Here is a 20,609-nt window from a genome sequence, read left to right on the forward strand (position 1 = left end):
ATGTTATAAAGTTATAAATACTGTATACATTATAAATAAACATTTGGTTAAACCGCTGTTTTAATGAAAGACTTTACTTTCTTTAAATGAACTCTCTCTCTCTCTCTCTCTCTCTCTCTCTCTCTTCTCTCTCTCTCTTCTCTCTCTCTCTCTCTCACTCACTCACTCACTCACTCACTCACTCACTCACTCACTCACTCGCTGTTATTGAATATTAAGACAATATATAAACGACGAGATAATAAACTAAATAAACTGAAACTCACAGGAAGTCTTGGAAAAGATAATTATTACAATTTATAAACAATAGATTAGTTAATTACAGTTTATGTTTATTTTTAGAACCATTTCTTATTAATTGGAAAAATCAATTTTGTTGCAAATTTTTATACCAAAACTTATGTAACTATAAACTGATACTTTTTATAAGTTTTCTAATTTAACAATTGTTACTAAACTAAATATATAATTAAATATTAAATTTCTAATCATTTATGTCAGATAATATAAAAGTCTTATTGTAGACTAAAATAAAATAATAGAAAAATTATGATACTTTATAACATAAATATCTTACTTTAGATGTCAAAACTGATAAAATGTCACAAATCTATAATACTGTAATATAAAGTTTATCTATTTTCCGCTTTTTTACAAATTTAACACTATATTTATGTTTAAAAATCATTTTTACAATATTTTTCATTTTTTTAAATTAATTTTTAGAAAATCTTCGATAAAAACTTTGGAATGAGTTATTAGTAATGACACAAATTGGTAAATCAAACAAATAATAATAGCAGCAAAAATATGTATTAAATATAAAATATAAAATGAATATATATTATTTTATAATCAATTATGATTAAATTTTTAATTTTTATATTTAAAACAAATATATAAAAATTATTTATCTGATCTATTGGATGGTCTAAAGTACAATATAAGTGCTAATATAGTGAAAACAAATGGCAAGAAAGTAAATGCAAAAATTAGTGGTAAATTGATTTCGTCTTTTATAAAACTGTATTTATAAGAGCGCTTTCGTCTCGTAACGGGAATGTTGGTCAGCGCCAGTCCATCAGTGTATGCATTGTCCGAATAGACAACATTTCCACATTTGTTTTCATTGACTATTTTAATGCAATAGCCATTAGACTGGAGATTGCAAGAGTTGTGTTCAAAGATGTTATCACAACCGCCCATATCTAATGTGAGGTCACTTTTCAATAGGTTATTGCTCTCCAGGGGTCGCATTACCTAAAATTATAGTCAATTGATAGTAATAGTAATTATTTCTTTATAGACATAACCACTAAATAATGACAAAATGATGGAAATCATACCATAAATCCTTCGCTTACAGTAGACTTTCCCCTATTATTTTCAATGCGATATCTGTCTCCTTTAATCTTAACCCAACAGCCGTAACCATTGCTGTGATGCATACCATTGCCGTCAAAGTAATTTCGAGCTAATAAACCACAACACGTGCCCTCATTGAGAACAATAGCCTCGGTTGAGAATCCCGGTCCCAATCGATTATTAATAACAACATTACGGTCACTTTGATCGGGTTGTCCTCTATACCAATGCCTAAAATCTCTGCCAAACACTATAGCCTCTCCGTGTGAGGCAGACTTAAGGCCTGTCATAGAAATACTGGTCTCACGGATAACATTATCACAGCTGTCATCATATAAATGAATGCCTTCTTCATCCATATTTTCAATCTTTAAGTTTTCAACAATATTATTACTCGATCGCTCAAAAATCATGCCTTTCCTCGAGTTCTCAATTAGAAAGCCTTTTAAATACCAATAGTTTGCTCGTTTGAAATGTAATCCAACGCCTTCACGGTTTGAGATAATTGTTTGTCGATTGCCTTTAAGTATAATCATTGCATTAGCGGATCCACTCTTTTCCGTACGAAACGGACCCTTAAATGTGGCGTTTCGTAACTCTATTATATCTCCCGGTTTTACTTTGCTTATGGCATGTATTAGTTGCGATGATGTCGATGCTATAAATGTACGACAATTTATATTAATAATTAGCACATTAATTACAATTACAAAAACATTAATTTTGAAAAGATTATGCATATTCAAATTTATTGTAAAATTAGTATAATATTTAAATTAGTACATTATAAATTAAACTATATAGCAATTTATATGTTATAATATAAAATATCGGATCACATTGAATTCAATGAACTCAAAATTATAATAAAAAATATTGACTCCAATTGTCTATATTATGAATTATATTTATACATATTTTCTATCAAAAATGTTTACCAAAGCGTTAAAATGAGGTCTTTATGAAGATAATCAAAATGTACTAAATTAATAAATTTAATATTTTACACATTTATTGAATTATTGATTTTATATTAAGACAAACTAATTAATTTTATACACAATATGTTAAATAATACAAGTATTTATTGGTTTAAAAAATTTTATAATAACAATACATAATAAAACATTTAAAGAGATGGGACAAAAAAAATGATAGTTTATTAGAAAATTTTTAATTAAACTTGGTCATTTGTTTTTTAATTGAGGAATAAAAATAAGATCATATGTTAATAATATAAATAAATTTATTAAGTGTATTGAATTTATTTTAAAAATGTTTTTTTTCTTTATGTTTATAGAGTTAGAGATAATGAAATAACATCCCTATGCTTACAAATATTAAAGAATAGAGTTGTCAAAAAAGAGAATTTTCTAAAGTAATAGAGAAATTTCTGGAAAGATTCTAAAAGAAATTTCTGTCTATGGAATCCTAATATTAATTTTGTTCTCTCGATATTTGTTATTTTGAAACAATTCATTATTCAATACACATAACTATAATATTAAATAAATTTTATTATTAGTATTTTAATTAATATTCAAAGTAAAAAATAATTCATTTAATTAAACTAAATTAAAAATATAAAACAATTATAAATAAAATTTTACAAAAAGTAATTATAATTAAATAATTATATTTATTTTATAAATAAGAATCCCATTAATATACAGTAGTAGTGTAGTGAATATCATGTAAATTTAATTCAGTATTACAATAGCTATAGATATGGGGATAAAACAACTGAATATTTCCCATTTTATGGGCTGAGTATATGAACAATAGTACACACATACACACATACACACATACACACATACACACATACACACATACACACATACACACATACACACATACACACATACACACATACACACATACACACATACACACATACACACATACACACATACACACATACACACATACACACATACACACATACACACATACACACATACACACATACACACATACACACATACACACATACACACATACACACATACACACATACACACATACACACATACACACATACACACATACACACATACACACATACACACATACACACATACACACATACACACATACACACATACACACATACACACATACACACATACACACATACACACATACACACATGATTTCTTTACAAAATTCAAATAAACAAAAAAAAACAATTAATAGTATAAATAAATTTTGTTAATAAAATTAAAAAATTAATGTATATAATATAATATTATAAATTTATAAAGTTATGTAATACAAATAAATAATAGAAATATTTTATTTACTCAAGTATTAAAACTTAAAAACTTTATTTAGAATAACGTAAATATTATTATATAATAAATTAATATAAATTTAATAGTTTTTAAATTATTGAAATTCGTGTTTTACAACTATAATCTATAAAAAATATTGTTGTTTTAGTTAAATAGTGATCAAACAAATTAAAAATATACCAATACATAAAATAATATGTTTTTAGATACAGTAAAATAGACGACGAAGATAATTGAAATTGTTTTTAGTTATAAAAGTTAAAATATAGTGAAATAATAGTTTAAATATGTCTAATGTAAGACTAGTGTCCCGTATTATAACCCGCATACTGTCGATGACCAGTAGGGGTAACATTTATACAACTCCTTTGGATACTTTACCCAGAATTCATATCGACTCCTACTTGATATCACTGGGATTGTTATGTCAGAGATTTGAAGGCAAAGGACCGGGAGAAAAGACATTCATTAAACGAAGCTATCAGTGGTTACTATTTATATTGGAGTGGTTTATGCTCTTCAAGTGGGTTCTCAGTTCTACACTTCCCGATGATAATCCATATTTATCATCGATAGCATTGGGCGACTTCACTAAGTATTTAGATGGCGACTCATTTGATTATCACTTTGTTTTAATTATATGGTCAGTTGCCGGTGCATTCATGTCAACATTGTTTACACTGGCCTCAGGACTCGGTTATATGAACATACAATGGCTCCGACCCTTTGAGATCTGCAAAGGCAAAGTAACGCCGGAAAGTTTGGATATGAATGTTGACGAGGCATCAGAAACGTGGCAAAGACTTATATTTGCTCTTTGGGTGACTAAAACTGTTAACAGAATCCTAACAATGGCCACTATTATTGCAATTGTAAATATATTTGCCAATCGTTGGCCTGAAGAGCACTTGTATCCGGTGGGTATAATCTGGTCGGTGGTCATCATTATATGGGCCTATTATAGCATTTCGATGCACTTCACAGTTATGGCAATATTTCATATGATTTGCTTCTATTTTCTCATCAAATTTCGTAAACTTAATGAATTGGCCCTTAAATTAGAAACGGTTCACAAATTGGAGTTAATGGTAATGCATAAGAAAGTAACCGATTTTATGGTCACTCATAACAAGTACACCCGAGAGTTGACACTATATAACAAATTTTGGCAATTTTATGTCTGCAAAAACTTTTTCATCAATACGACAACCATTTGTTTCCTAATTCAAGTCATAATATTCAAAGACATGACTTTATTCATTAGACTATTGCTTTTGTTTTCAATCTTTGGTTTTGCGTTTACATTGATCTTAACTGCGTTTTCTGCCGGAGCTGTTTCTGAACAGGTATTTTGTATTGTATTTTAATATTCTTACAAATTATATGATATATTAAAATTAATTTTCATTATTATAGTTAATATAATAAAAAAGTAAATGACTATAATTTGATTTTAAGATACACGAGTCTTACGGTGTGTTAAATGCTGTTTCGCAAAATCACATGCCTTTGGTACTGAAGACTCAGCTCCAGATCTACATCCAGCGTATCGGTGGACCTAAAATGGGGTTTAGCTGTTGGAATCTCTTCACTGTCTTCTACGACGCCTTCTTTCAGGTAATCTTTTTATTAAATGTTATGATTTTTATTCATTATATTCATTATAATTATAAATTACTAATTAAAGGCAATTCTTATGGTCGGATCATTCTTCTTGCTCTTCATGGATGTGATTCAATCAGAAAAAAAGAAGATACACTATCCTTATGGTTATACAAACTAATAATTTAAAGTTATCTATCAATACTATCAATCACTCAATTTGTTGGATTATCAATAAGTATTTTGATTTTTATTAGATTTATTTTTCAATATTATTAATTTAATAAATATTTTAATATACTTTATTAATTTACATTATAAGTATTCAGTATTAGCTAATAATATCAATTATTTTTTAAAAATGATTTATGTTCAATTAAAATATTTGAGCATACTCATTTTTATATAATTAGATTAACAATATATCAATACATAATAATAATAAATGTTTATTTAATTACTGTTATAACAATTATTTCTTATTATTATAAATCATAGGTCACTAGTTAGACCACATCATAGACCATTGGTGTCAAAAGTTAATAAATACCATAATATAAGGAGAGTATCTTAAAACTAGTAGAAATCAGTCTTAAGATAGTCTCTAATATAAGTTTAAAAAATCTTTTCAAAACCCAAAAGCATATCAAAACTATTGATATATCTATTCTGAACTCTTGTGTTAATCAATTGCATTCAAATAAGCAAACAAAAAGTACAGTAGTATTAGAGTCAAAATAGTTTCTCAATACAGTATTGCATATATTTACTTTTATTTTTATTTCTTAAACGTATTTAAAATTAATAGTTAAATCAGAGTTTTATTAGATTTGTAAATTAATCAAAATAATAATAATAAAATTTAAGATCAATAACACTGATTTAAAATACACAAATATATTGTTTAACAGTTTAATTTAAAGTTTAGATATTGCACTTAAAATGTGATTTGAATCAATTGATGACATGTTATCATTTATGTCTTGCAAATAATATGCTGCTTTTCGTCCACTTAGAAAAGCACCATGCACAGTTGAATAAAAGGACGGGTGGGTGGCCTCACCAGCAAATAACATAATTGGCTATAAAATCAAATTATGTTAATAAAGTATTAATTATTTTTAATATTGAATTTTAGTTATAATTTAGTTATACGATAAATTATACGGTATTGTATAATATTATACTGTATTATTAAAAAATAATTTATATATTCATATAAATTCATATACTGTTTACAATATCTGTTACAATACTGTTTTATATATTGATTAAGTAAATTGAAAAAGTGTTTTATCAAATAGTGATTAAATATAAACTAATAAATGATATGAAATTAAGTTAACAATCGATACATTGATTTTTGACTAATAAACTAATGTTTTAAATTTAAGATAATGTAATGAATAATATGAAATCAATAAATACCTTATCATTAGCCGGGTCTGCATATATTGGTTGAGATAAGAGCTCAATGTCGCGATTAGAAGAGTTGGTTGGTATGTATGAGTAGGAGCCACAAGAAAACGGATCACTTCCCCAACGGGTCACTACTATATTGTCTGCTTTCGGCAATTTTGAATTATTAAACAATTGCTGTAATAATTGACTCAACTCTTCATTGATCTCTTCATTGTCCATCTTTTCGAGTTCAACTGCCTCTTTACCGGACGCCCACAATAGTAGACAATGGTTTGTTATCTTTGAAACTGAATATATTTTTTGGAAACCTTTACATTTTGGAGGATTTTTCTCGTCCCACAAAACTATGGTTTCATCAACACTGACATCAATAAAGTTATTTAGTGGTAAACTATACTCGAGGAATATTTTGTTGACAGTTCCGAAACCAATTGCATTGATTGCATCCATTTTATATTGGGGTAGTTTGGGCTCAAAGAGATTCTCAGATTCTTTTTTTAAGACACCTAATGGTAAAGTAATAACCACATGATTTGAGGTATAAGTTGATCCATTATCACAAATAACTTGCACTTTAGGAGGACTGCCATCAGGAGTGATAGTCTTCCAATTGATTTTACTCACTCTTTGATTCTTTAATATACTTAACTGTTTGCCATCAATTAGATTTGATTTGTCTCCCAATTTGGATTTTTTGGAGACATTGTCATCAATTTCTTCTAAAATACAATTAAGTATTTTATTGAATCCCTTCGGAACAGTTGTGTTACCGCCGGGAAGTTCAGTATAGGAACCAAAGTCTTTGAGACTCATTTCGTTCATTGAATGACAACCCGATATACAGGTCTCTCTATTAAGTAGTGTATTGAATACACTTTTTCTTAATTGTTTTCCTTCTTCGTCAACATCTTTTAAGCTCGAAATCCATGAATCGATGTCCGCTTTTAATCGTTTTCCAACTGAATTATCATATCTGACGGTTCCCTCCAAGTCTTCAATTTGAAAATAATTTTCGCATTTTTTAATAAAATAAAAGTATGTCCGATACACCTCTTCAACCAAATCAATGGGCGGAAGTTCGGTATATGGGGGTTGCCCGAGCGAAGCGAGGGGAGCATATATAGATACCTTGGGTTATAAGGATTATATATATATACATGTCAATGGCCGGAGGTGAAGGGTCAAGAAGCTGGAGAGGTCATTACATATATATGATATATATATATATAGTAATATACACTACATTTTTGTAGTGTTTCTTTATAAATAGGTTTAGGTTGCGAGGCCTACACCAGGTTAGGTAAAAGGGGTATTGCCCGAGCGTAGCGAGGGGGCTTAATGTATACCCAGGATATACATATTATCAGGGTTTTAAATGTGGCAGGAATAAACAATAGATGCAAATTTTGCCAAATATAAACCCTTTATAAAACATTGTTTTTTAAAACCCTGCATATGATACATTAGCAGTGCAGGCATCAAACTTGTCTACCCGTCACCAAATAACAATTTTTAATGTAAAAATTGAATAAAATTAATTGAATAAAAAATAAAAAATTTAAAAAAATATATTTTTCTTTAACTTCGGCCATTGATATTTGGTGTAGTGATACCCTCCCTCCTAAACTTTAAAACCCATACTCTAAACCCCCCCAATTCCGCCCCCCAAATTCCGAACCCCCGCCAATCAATGTCCAGTTTATTACCGGTCAGAGTCCGGGCCTCAACCAAATGTTTTCCAGAATTACCTGAATATTGATCAATAAGTTTATGTTTGAGAGCCAAATCATAGATAGGATTTCCCATAATTCCGTGGATCCAATTGGCACCCAATTCTATCCTATGGTTCTCATATTTGGTAAATGTCGACGTTATCCGACCACCAATACTGGGCCGCGACTCTAATATTATTATCCGACCGGAAAATTCATTGAACAGTAAATGATAGGCAACACTGAGTCCACTAATACCACAACCTATTATAATGACATCACTGGATACTTGAGAGTTAGACATTGTTTTTTAATTATATGATTATTAAAGGTAATAATAGAGACTAAACTTTTAATTATCTTAAATTTCATACATTTATAATGATTTTGTATGAGGTATGAGACTAAATGATTCAATATTTTCACATATCATACAATATTATATCATTAGATCCCTATTTGTGTTGCTATGCTATGGTTGTCGTTGTTTTTCTGCTACTTCGCATGACTTTTAGTTTTGTCGATATTTTTGAAAAAAATTATTGAAATCACAAGTTATGTTAGAAAACTAGTTTATTTTTTAATAAAAATGTTCAAATATTTTTGATGATAATAAGATATATACCGTAATCTTAAATTTAATTTTTTAAGAAAAAGTTTTTATGTATTTTTTGAAAAAGATATTGACCTGTATTTTTAGTCCTTGAATTTTTCAATAATTTTCATATAATTTATATTATTTTCATGTTATACAATACTTGTACAATTACTGTACAATATAGACATGCAATTTATAATTATACAAAAATATTTTTTAATACAATAAATTATTTGTAATAATAAAATAATAAATAATAACTTTGCATTTTGTTTGAAGAGATTATTCAATTATTCTATACTAAAAAAATAGTTTTTAAAATTGTAAGATGGAAAATTTTATTATTTTTAAAATTTTTATCTATAAATCAACAATTATATAAAATACAAATAACATCATAATTCATGAAATCAATTAATAATTATATTTTTTAGATAAGCAATGATTATTTGAAAAATACATATTAAATAAACATATTTATTCATATGTCAGATTACTATCTAAATTTAATTATATAAATCAATATAAAAATGAAAAAACTATTTATAATTTAAGTTACAACTATTGATATTTCAATAAACATGAAGTCATTGACAAAAATAGCGATTATTTTGTCAATTTTAATGTTACTTGAAATAACAAAATGTGATAATAATGGCCGACATATTACAGAATCCCATCGAAAAACAAATACAAAACTAAATGATGGCTATAATGATGACAATGAAGATAATGATGACAATAATGATGACGATTATGAAGATAACAATTCAGACCAAAGTGAAGACATTCCCATTAGATTAATAATTGTCGGCAAATAATATTGTATTCATAAGTATTCTATAATTTCTTAAATTTCAACAAATATTTGTTTTTATTTTATATTTTAATAGTTTTCTAAATTTATTATTATTATTATTAACAAATATATTTTTAAATAATTAAATTGTTAGTAGATATACAGTATTTTTAATAATTATATTTTATAGTATTACTGTTTAATTATTCATTTAATATATTAACAATGTCTAAAATATGTAATATTTAATTTATAAATTTTCAGTAAATATAACATTTTATTCAATAATAAAAACTATTTTTTTCGCTAAATATTTAATTATATCTGTTTAATAGTTTCACAATAATGTTTGATATTAATTGTATAAATTTTTATTATATTTTCATGCAATGAACAGTATTTGTTTAAAATGCAATTGCTTGCTATTTATTGCTTTTTGAAATTTTGTAAAACATTTGGTACAGTATATCAAAATTAACAATAACAATATAAAAAATAATTATATAAAAATATGTGTACAAATTTAACTATTTATTGTTTGATTATTTTGAGCCCAATCGGGAAATTCATTTAAATCAAACATAGGAATGCCTATTAACCACAAAAATATTAACATAACTGAAAGTGATAATATTTTAGTAATTATACCGGGAATGATCTAAAAATATATTAAATTTATTAAATATACAATAAAATTATATAAAATGTAATTACAATACCATATCTGACTGTAAAAGTCTTGCATGACTGGATACCAGTGCATTWGCAGGCGTTCCCACTGGTAATACAAATGCATAGGAACACGAAAGAGTGATTGGAATCAATAGGAATAATGGATTTACATTCAGATTTGAGGCCTTTAAATACAAAAATTATAATTTTATATAATAAGTAAATTAATTTAATTTAATTATAACAAACCAATTGTCCGGCAATTGGCAAAAATATTGAAGCAATCGCTGAATTAGAGGCAAATTCAGTGAATATTGTGGCTAATAATGACATTATGACGATAATACCAAATAAAGAAAAGACATTTAATTGAAATAATTGGTCACCGATTGTCTTTGTTAAACCACTCTTCTGTTATATTATTTACAATTAATTAGTTTTATTATATAATTATTTCATTTAATAGTTAACAAATAACTAACAGTTGCCACATCGGCCATAGAGAATCCACCTCCACGTAATAGGAGTACCCCCCAGGCCAACTTCTTTTCAACCATTGGCCAACTCAGCAAAGCTGGTCCCGTCAATGAGTTCTTCGGATCGGACGGAATGAAAAACATGATCACTACTATGAAAACAGCTGCCGTCGCGTCTTTAGGTTTACTGTTGTTTAAAACATTTTTAAAAAATAATTATTAAGAAATTGATGTATAATGTGTAATGTTTTTACATATTGTTAGAGATAACTGTTGCCCAACCATTCATAAATTGTGGATCTCTTAGTATCCATAATATAATAAGTGAAACAAAAAGAAAACAAACGGCGCTTTCGTGGAAACTAATGGAACCCAAGTCTTCATATCGCTCTTTGATTATATGTTTCGACGCTTTTGTTATTTGCGAAATTGCATTATCCCTATAGTTATGATTAATAATTTATTATATTTGTTTAAAATAATTTTTTTAAAATTAGACCTCATATACAAAACTCTGAATATAATCCATAAAACGACAACAGTGATTATGGTGGGTGTTATGCAAAATAAAAGCCAATTTGTGTAATCAACTGGTGGTAAACTTTTATATATACTAGTAATTTAAAAATAAAAAATTATTATTATTGATACTTATTAAATATATAATATTAAACATGATTAACATACTCATCCAATACAAATCTCAACACCAAATTTGGTCCATTACTTGTTAAAGTAGTTGTACCTCCAATAGTAGCAGAATATGCAATACTAATATATAACAATCGTCTTAATTTATCATTTTTGGCACCAATTTTTGAAAGTTTTTTATTTACAAAATTGATTTCATTGTCAACTATTAAAAAAATTAGATTTTTATTATAAGCATTAATTAAATTAATATAACAAATTAAAGACATACATTTAACACTGATATTGTTGTGATTAATTGAGTCATCAATATTACTTGTATTAAGTCTTACATTATCATTATATTCATCTTCGGTGAGTATTTCTTTGCTGATGACATCAGCGATGGGCAAAATCATAGCAGTGGCCGCTGTGTTAATGATCCAAATGCCTAAAAACATTGTCGTCAACATAAAGCCGGCAAATATACGCCGGATATCATTGCCGACAATCATTAAAACTTTGAGAGCAACCCTTTTATGTAATCCACTGCTTTCCATAGATATGGCTATTATAAGACTCGACAAGAATAGCATATTAGTTGCCTGAAGGTATGGTCCACACGCCTCCTCAGTGGTAGCCAAACCCAGCATTGGAAATAATACAACTAATTTAATAAATACAATATATATTTTAATAAATTTTATTATAGTTATATTTATATCCTAATTTTATAGTTATATAATTTTTAAATATTTATTGAATATTAATGTTTACTTAAAATAAATTTGATAAACAATTTTATATACCAGGAAATAATGCAGTTATAGGCAATGGTATGGGTTGAAAGGTCCAATAGATAGCCATTAATATTAATACATAAGCGCATTTCGATTCCTATTTGAATATATATTTTGACAGAATATCAAATTACAGTTTAACTAATATTCTAAAACATTTATTACTATTCAAAATTTAAATTTGAAATACAATATATTTATATAGAAATTATGTTATTATAATAAAATAATCATAAACTTAAAAATAGATGTATTGTAGTAACACACATTTTTCTACTATTATATTACAATTTTTTATATAACATAAATATTTTGGTAATTTGTAATTAAGTTTTAAAAATATAATTTATAAAATAATAATATTGTTATAATTATAATATTTATGTTATAATTATAACAAAATTAGCATACTAACATTTACAAAAATTATCATGTATTATACAATATATTAATCATCGGATACATGAAAATAACTTACCGGATTAGCTCCATTTACTATTAATGGTAATAAAGCAATTGGTGTAACAATAAGGACTAGAAATTTCCATATTGTTTTAATAAACTTGAAAATACTTAATATTTTATAAAATATAGACATTATCTTATTTATTTAAAACAAATTATTAATATTAATATTTACAAAATCAAAATGAATTTGAAATAAATGATATTTATTTGTTTAAGTCATTGTCATGAATCATGAAAACACATTTTTACAATTACTATAAAAAGAATTTATATTAAATATGGATTGAACTCTTGATTTGAAGTTTTTAAATAATTTTAATTAAAAAAACTGTCAATAATTACAGGCAAAAATTTCATATTTAACATAAACATATATTGGAAATATTTTATAAATTATTAAATATTAAAAAATAATTCCATATTATTATTGTTTTAGACAAAAACAATTAGACATAATTGTATTTATTTATATTTAGTATATTAATACTATAAAAAATGACATAATTATAACAAACAGATGCCAACTTGGAGTCCAATATTTTCATTGATGTCATGCTTTTTTAAGACATGGATTGTATGTATGAAAGTATGGATGACATGTATGGCAGCGCATGACTTGACAGCAATAGGGATGTGCTTTGAATATTGATTTTCTTCATTCATTGATTGACTCAAAATATTAAAGTCTCCGCAAACTCTTTATTATTAATATTTCAATTATGACTTTATATCAATATATCAATCTTAATATACATTACTGTACTATACTGTATTATAATGTACTTGGCACATTTTTATAAAAATTTATATAAAACTTAAACTAATATTAAGGTTATTTACTGATATCAAATGTATACACTATAAAACTATATAACATTAATTAACTAATTATCAATTACAAACATCTTTTATATACCATAAATATAATTAAATGCTAACAAAATATTAAAAAGATAAAAAATACTATATAATTTATATTTAGTAATTCATAATAATTTTAATCTGAATAATAAAATTATTTTGTGCATTGACAGTGATGATTAAACTCTAAACCACACTTTTAAATATTATTTATTAAAAATTAAACATTATATTATTTATTATATTATATATATAGTTAAAAATATATAATAATGATAAAAAAAATTAAGTCAATTACTTTAGTAATCTATTGTACAATACATAGTACAATATTATTACATTATATAATACTGTATATGTATTAATACCAAATACTGTATATAAAATTTAATGCATTAATACAATATACAGTATATAAATTTATGTATTAGATATAAATTATTATAAATGAAACTAATAAGTGTAACTATTTAATAAATACAATGATAACTAATATTCAATTAAAACCATTAATTTATTTTAATTAAATTTATTAATTTAATCAATTATTGTTATGTATTATAATAATTAAAACATTTATTATAAAAAAATAAAGTATCTGATAATATTATAACAAAATATTTTTATTATAACAAAAAACTTTCAAACTTAGTGTGAAAATGACTATTGATTTTATAATTAATAACTGTTTTTAAGTGACGACAAACTAATATTTTCTTACAAATCATTGTCTCAGACATTCATTTCCATTTATTTTTAATTATAATTTATAAATTTTATATTTAGTAATAAGTATTAAAGTAATTGAAGACATTAATTGGTGAATTGCACAGATACAGTATGTAAGTCAATTAATAATAGACCCATTATATTAAATTGTTTTTTTATTAAAATTTTTATTATAAAGTCCACCAAATAATACTCAAAACAAAACTAAACGTTTAAATCATAAAATTATTTTGTCGACTACTGGATATGTTTAATACGTTTACTTGTCTTACTTTGTCATGTTATAGCATCTGAATGACTGATCAGATATTAACAAAAATAAAGTTTAAATTGTAAAAATAAAAGGTGTTTACACGTATTAAACATATTTAATTATCTATGTTTATATGAATGTATATATAAAGACAATTCATTTATTACAATTATGACTCAATTATTATTATTACTGTTTTAATATAATAATTACAAATACTGTAAATAATATAAAAAAATATTGACAGAATGGGAATCATAATTTCAAACAAAGCTTGTCATACAATTGATTGCATGTAATTAACCACAAAATATAGTAAATCACTTGTTATTATTAGTTCAACAATATTGTTATCAAATTTAAGTGTTGTACACTTTATTTAAAAATTATAGCTCAATTAAATTTTAATAAAAATTGCAATAAAACAATAAAAACAAAAAAATGTGATATATTCTAAAGAAAATAATAATATAATAAACTTAAATTAAGAGATTTTATATTTAATTAAAGTCAAATTTATTTTAAACAATTCATTTGCTAAGAATTTTTAAAAAACTTTTAATAATTTTTTAATAGCCATTAGATTAAACCCGACATTATTGCTCTAAAGTTTAGTAAACTTCTGTACAGTAGTAGACATTTATGTGTTAAACTGTAATTGATTAACAACACATTTATATTTAACTTTCTTAAAATAATAGTTATTTTATTTTTTATTATTATGCATGACATTAATTTTATAAAAAAGTATAAAAACAAATTTAAGATTCTATAGTATTAATAAAGTGCTTCAATAGAGGAAAGTCGGAAGTATACAGTTAGTTAGAAATTATTAAATATAGGAAATTAATAGAAAACTTTTTGAACATTTGAATTATTTATTTATTTTTATCCTAGAGTACAGTATATTAATTTTAATACTAATTAAATATTATAAAAATAAAATTAGAAAAAAATTTACTAATAATAATTTATAAATTCTATACTTTATATTATAAATTAAATATATTTAATACTGCATTATTAAATTTATAATAGATTTTATACACAGTACTACATCATAATAGGTTTTCAATATAATACAGGATTATGATATATTTGAAGTTATAATTTATAAATATACTTTTAATAGTTCCGTATAATTAAATTATAATAAAAGTAAAGTTTTATCATATAAATAATTTTAATGAAAAACATTTTAGAAATAATCATAGAGTTGTAAATTTGTAAATTTTAATTTGCTTATCAATAGTCGGATGTTATGTCCAAAATTGCTGATACTATTGATATGTTAAATCTGTATATTACTAACTTATTTTCAAACACATATTTATTCAGTTATTTAATAAAATAGGAATTACCATATTTGATGACATGATATGAATATTAACGCTATTGTTACACATATTAGTAATCTTAGTGATATTACAATCATTTTATTTTTGAATTCATATTTATTTCTAAGAAATTTAATATTGAAAAATGTTTCACAAAATAAAGTAATGTTTATAAATAATTATTAATAATTAAAAATTTATATAATAAAAAACTATACCAATAAAAATTAAGTACAATTAAAAAATAGCAAAATTGTTTAAATATTTGGTACTATTATGACTTTATAGGAACTATTAATATTGATTTTTTGTTAAATTAAATAAAAATTTGTTTTTTAATTATCATAAATACAACACTTGTAATAACGACCCATTTGTCCACTTCTTTTAATTCGACACTTTCTCGACGCAGACATTCCTAAACCATTGGCACAACTCTTCATTGGATGTGATTGAGTGCATTGAGTCCAATAACAGAGTCGGACATACTTTTGACGGTTATTGTTGTCTATCGAAGCCAAACACACCGTATAAGCGATTAATATGATTACAATCGAAAATTTTCTCATTATTAATGGCTTTAAATGTCGATTAAAATCAATTTGTTGCACAATATTACACAATATGATAGGTTTGTTAACTTATTAATATAATAAAGTTATTCACACATATAATGATAAAAAGTTTAATTCCAGTTTAAGTTCAGTTATTGAAATGATGTTTTACTTGTAGATCATATTAATATATATCCATATATTGGGTACAAAACATAAATTCTGTGTTTACGTAATCATTAGTTAAGGTAAAAACCCTCTGGAAATTTATTTAAGCCTTATATTTATTATACTTTTTTTAATATATGTATTGTATTTTTTTTGAATGTACTGTACTTCAAAAAATATAACAATTGAATGTTTCATTAGAATTACTATTGAATTGAAAGGCAAACCCTTTTATAAATAATTTTGTCACTTAAACAAATAAAACCAATAAATTATTTTGTATTTAAATATTAAATGTATTATTAATTCTACAAAACCACATATTTTTGTTAACAAAATGTTGCATAAAATAAATTATACTTATTAGTATTGTTGGCGTTGCTGTGAAACAATACATTTAAAAATAATTAAACTATTATACCTTTAACTAAATACTTGTGAAACAAGTATAAAATATCAATAAGTAAAAACTATATTTTATTTTGAACACATTTTTAGTCACACATAGATAAATTTGAAATACTGTATGTGTAATTGTGTTTAAAAATAAAATAGTTTCTACTCATTGATATTTCAAACGTCAAACAAGTAAACAACAATTGAATGTCTATTATGATATATTTGTCTTTTGAATTATTAATTATGGATTATTGAAAACAAAACAAAATTTATTTATTAATTGGCAGACCTTGGGTATTGTTCTATTTAAGGTTAGATGTTATGTTGACTATATTTTGAAGGACAGTTAACAAAAGTAATGTATCACAATATACAATAAACAGTTTTTATTATATTTCATTGTTAACTAAGTGCAAATGTTATGCTAAAAGATATATTTTAATCAATCAATTAATTTGTAATTTTAATTTTAAAAATATAATTGTATATATAAACAGAATATCAAATATTTATTACAGTATTTAATATTACAATACAACAAATAAAAATCCCTTTTGTACTACACATTCATTTGCTTATATATTATATTAATATTACAATTTTTTTATTCTTTATTATACAAATAAATATAATAATTATAAATTATAGAAATATTTTGGTAATATTTATCATAACTGATATTGTTGATAATTTAATTTATATTTAATTTATCTATTTAATTTATTATTATTATTATTTAATTTATTTAAATATCAAACATTACAAAGTTAATAATATTAATACATTTTCTTAAATACAATAATAAATTTTCATTAGTTTAAAATATCATTAATGTGTAAATTATTTTGTACTAAAGTAAATACATTGCATATGTGTTTTTGAATGAGTGCATAATATCAGTACTTATTACAAGTAAAAGTTTTGCCATTGTTTAAACTTTAAACAATTAATTAGTCTGTAATATACTTTACCTAATGCACTGTATTGTATGTACTGTGCTATTTATAAATCAAAACACTATAAATTACAAACTATATTATTTACATAAATCTTATAAAAATTTCATAAATGGGCAAATCCAGAATTTAAAAAAATTAATTTTATAAATTTCCTTAAGTATCAGATAACTTAAATCAACCATTTTTCAAAAAAAAAATTATTAAATATATTTACAAAATATTATTAGTGCAAATTACAATTAATTTTATAATACTATTGATAAACTTAATGAGAAATATGCCGCAAAACTGAGTATTGCTATACTAAACAAAATTTATGATTCCATATAATAAGTAATAATAAAATAATTAGTTGTAAGTTAATTCCTATACAATTAATTGCTTGTAAAAGCCTTATAAACATAGAGAAACTAAACCATTGAGTTGCCATTAAATTTAAATAATTTTCTAATAAAATTATTATAAAATGTAATAAAAAGATTATTTATAAATATTTTTATTGTTTTACTGGCGATGATCGCGACTGTTGTGCCAACTCTTTAACTAATTCAATGGTTACCTCCCGGTGCTCGTGACTAATGCTTTGTGGTATGAGATTATTTTGAAGAATATAATTGGCGGTAGACTTCTTGAGGTCATCACAGTTGTAATAATGCGCTGAAATAAATATATCGTAACAATTGTTGTGATTTATATTTCGTTGCATAAATTGTTGGCACATATGATGGACACGACTAATGTTGTATCTATCGGCTATCGATAGCAATTCATAAACATTGTCGTCATCGATGGTTAACTTACCGTAAAGTGAATAATTGCAGATCTGAGTCAATATTGCAGAAGACATATCTTTTAGTTGTATGACATGACAGTCGGATGTCTTATTATACGTGAAGTACTTCTGAAAGTAAGGGCTAATACAGTAAAAGCCTATACGATATACTTTAATCGATGACTCCTTTCCAATCACTAGTAAATCTGGCGCTACATTCATGTGTTTGGGATCTATCAGTGCTTTGGGTAGTCTAGACATTGAACCGGTATCTTAAGGTAGTTTATATTCAAAAACTTGGGCCACTTTTCTCTATTTCACACTTTTGGCCAATAATTTCATTGAAAACTTTTTTTTAATTTTACAATAATACTTAAAACTATCGATTGTTGGGAAATTCTAAAAAAATTTCAAATATTTATTTCACAAAATATAATTTATAAGTTACTTACAGTAAGTACTCTATAGAAAAATATTTATTTCTATGCAGTTTTAAACATAATCTTTAAATACAGTACAAGTGTATGTAATTTGAAACTTTTACTCATATTAGCTCTATTTGCCTATAGTTATGAATGATTAACTCAAAGTTATGTGTTAGTTAATGTATAGTATAGTACTGTATTGTATATCAATTACCAAAACAAACACAATTTATCAATAGTATTACCATTACTATGATTTACCGAAATAGTTCATATTTTCTAAATCTTATAAAATTACTTAAATTACAAAAATATGTTGTTTTGTTTCAAAATAATGACTAATTATATCATAAAACATATTTTATAAATTAGAAAATTTTGGGCGTTTCATACATAATATCATATTATATAATTATTTAACAAATGTTATCTATAAAAAGTTATTCAGTATTTCAACAAACTATGGAAAAAATAGTCAAAAATAAAAAAAGTTTCTTAAATATGAAAACTTGTGGTTCGATTGCAATAAATGATAATTAAATTTAATATTAATTTGTTTTTTATTATTATTATTACAGATCGGAAAATAAAAAATAATATAACCGTAAAAAATGCCGAAAGAGAGAGAAGTCGTGTTAAAAGTTTACGCCAAGCTTTTCATAATCTTCAACAGTGTTTACCATCTGTGCCACCGAATACCAAACTGTCCAAATTGGATGTACTTATTTTGGCCACAAATTACATATCGTATTTAACAAAATTAATAAATGATGATAAAAACAACAATTCATTGTTAGCAACACCGGTTGATTGCAATTTTAAATTTTTGCATCCAATGAAAGTAAGTCTATTTCTAAGCTATTTAACAATAAACTGATTGTATAACATATTTATTTTATTATAATTTTTAAAAATGTTTCATGCAATTTCTCAAACAAATATATTTAAAAAAAATTAATTTTAATCTTAATTAGAAATGGCCGATGAGATCACGATTATATTCAATGGCTGATTCAATGGACACTAATTATAATATAATTGATGAAACATTGCTTAATTGCCTTTAATACATTTTACAATTAATTATTTAAATATTTGTGTGACTCTATAAAAAAATTTTAATTATTAATTATAGTATATATTGTATAAATGCTATAATTCAATACCAAATAAAATTCTAACAATATTAAACTAGTTCAGTAAATTACTATTATTAACATACAGTATATTCTAATTTTAACTTACAGTAAGTTATATAAATATATATATATATAATATTAACTTTAAAGAACTATGCATTTATTTATCGTT

General features: G+C 24.4%; 2 protein-coding genes across 4 annotated transcripts; both read right to left on the reverse strand.

Moving 5' to 3' along the window:
* Positions 1–6,164: 6,164 nt before the first annotated feature.
* On the reverse strand, positions 6,165–8,830 carry LOC128963061 (peroxisomal N(1)-acetyl-spermine/spermidine oxidase-like). 2 transcript variants are annotated; one of them, XM_054309520.1, is made up of 3 exons: positions 8,435–8,830; positions 6,693–7,678; positions 6,165–6,346 (listed from the first exon to the last, which is right to left on the reverse strand). In XM_054309520.1, exons 1-3 carry the CDS (start codon positions 8,700–8,702, stop codon positions 6,182–6,184), a joined length of 1,419 nt encoding a protein of 472 aa, XP_054165495.1. In that variant the 5' UTR covers positions 8,703–8,830; the 3' UTR covers positions 6,165–6,181. The 2 variants fall into 2 exon arrangements, with proteins under 2 accessions (XP_054165495.1, XP_054165494.1); XM_054309519.1 differs by having other exon boundaries at positions 8,393–8,830.
* A 1,483-nt stretch (positions 8,831–10,313) lies between these two features.
* LOC128963137 (Na(+)/citrate cotransporter-like) lies at positions 10,314–13,050 on the reverse strand. Of its 2 annotated transcripts, none has more exons than XM_054309621.1 (10): positions 12,852–13,050; positions 12,383–12,470; positions 11,866–12,240; positions 11,631–11,799; positions 11,443–11,556; positions 11,198–11,383; positions 10,950–11,130; positions 10,717–10,878; positions 10,515–10,652; positions 10,314–10,453 (listed from the first exon to the last, which is right to left on the reverse strand). In XM_054309621.1, exons 1-10 carry the CDS (start codon positions 12,969–12,971, stop codon positions 10,319–10,321), a joined length of 1,668 nt encoding a protein of 555 aa, XP_054165596.1. In that variant the 5' UTR covers positions 12,972–13,050; the 3' UTR covers positions 10,314–10,318. The 2 variants fall into 2 exon arrangements, with proteins under 2 accessions (XP_054165596.1, XP_054165597.1); XM_054309622.1 differs by lacking the exon at positions 12,852–13,050 and adding an exon at positions 12,789–12,848.
* Positions 13,051–20,609: the final 7,559 nt, after the last annotated feature.

The sequence above is a fragment of the Oppia nitens genome, unplaced genomic scaffold, assembly GCF_028296485.1.
Source record: "Oppia nitens isolate AA-2021 unplaced genomic scaffold, nextdenovo-longstitch-racon4-pilon3 scaffold7_pilon_pilon_pilon, whole genome shotgun sequence".
Classification (NCBI taxonomy): domain Eukaryota; kingdom Metazoa; phylum Arthropoda; class Arachnida; order Sarcoptiformes; family Oppiidae; genus Oppia; species Oppia nitens.

Coding starts and splice junctions, on each gene's coding strand:
- LOC128963061 (XM_054309519.1), bottom strand. CDS start 8,702: ATGTCTAACTCTCAAGTATCCAGTGATGTCATTATAATAGGTTGTGGT. Junction 7,679..8,392: donor TGAGGCCCGGACTCTGACCG/GTAATAAACTGG, acceptor TTCAAATTGAAG/ACTTGGAGGGAACCGTCAGA. Junction 6,347..6,692: donor CAGACCCGGCTAATGATAAG/GTATTTATTGAT, acceptor TTGATTTTATAG/CCAATTATGTTATTTGCTGG.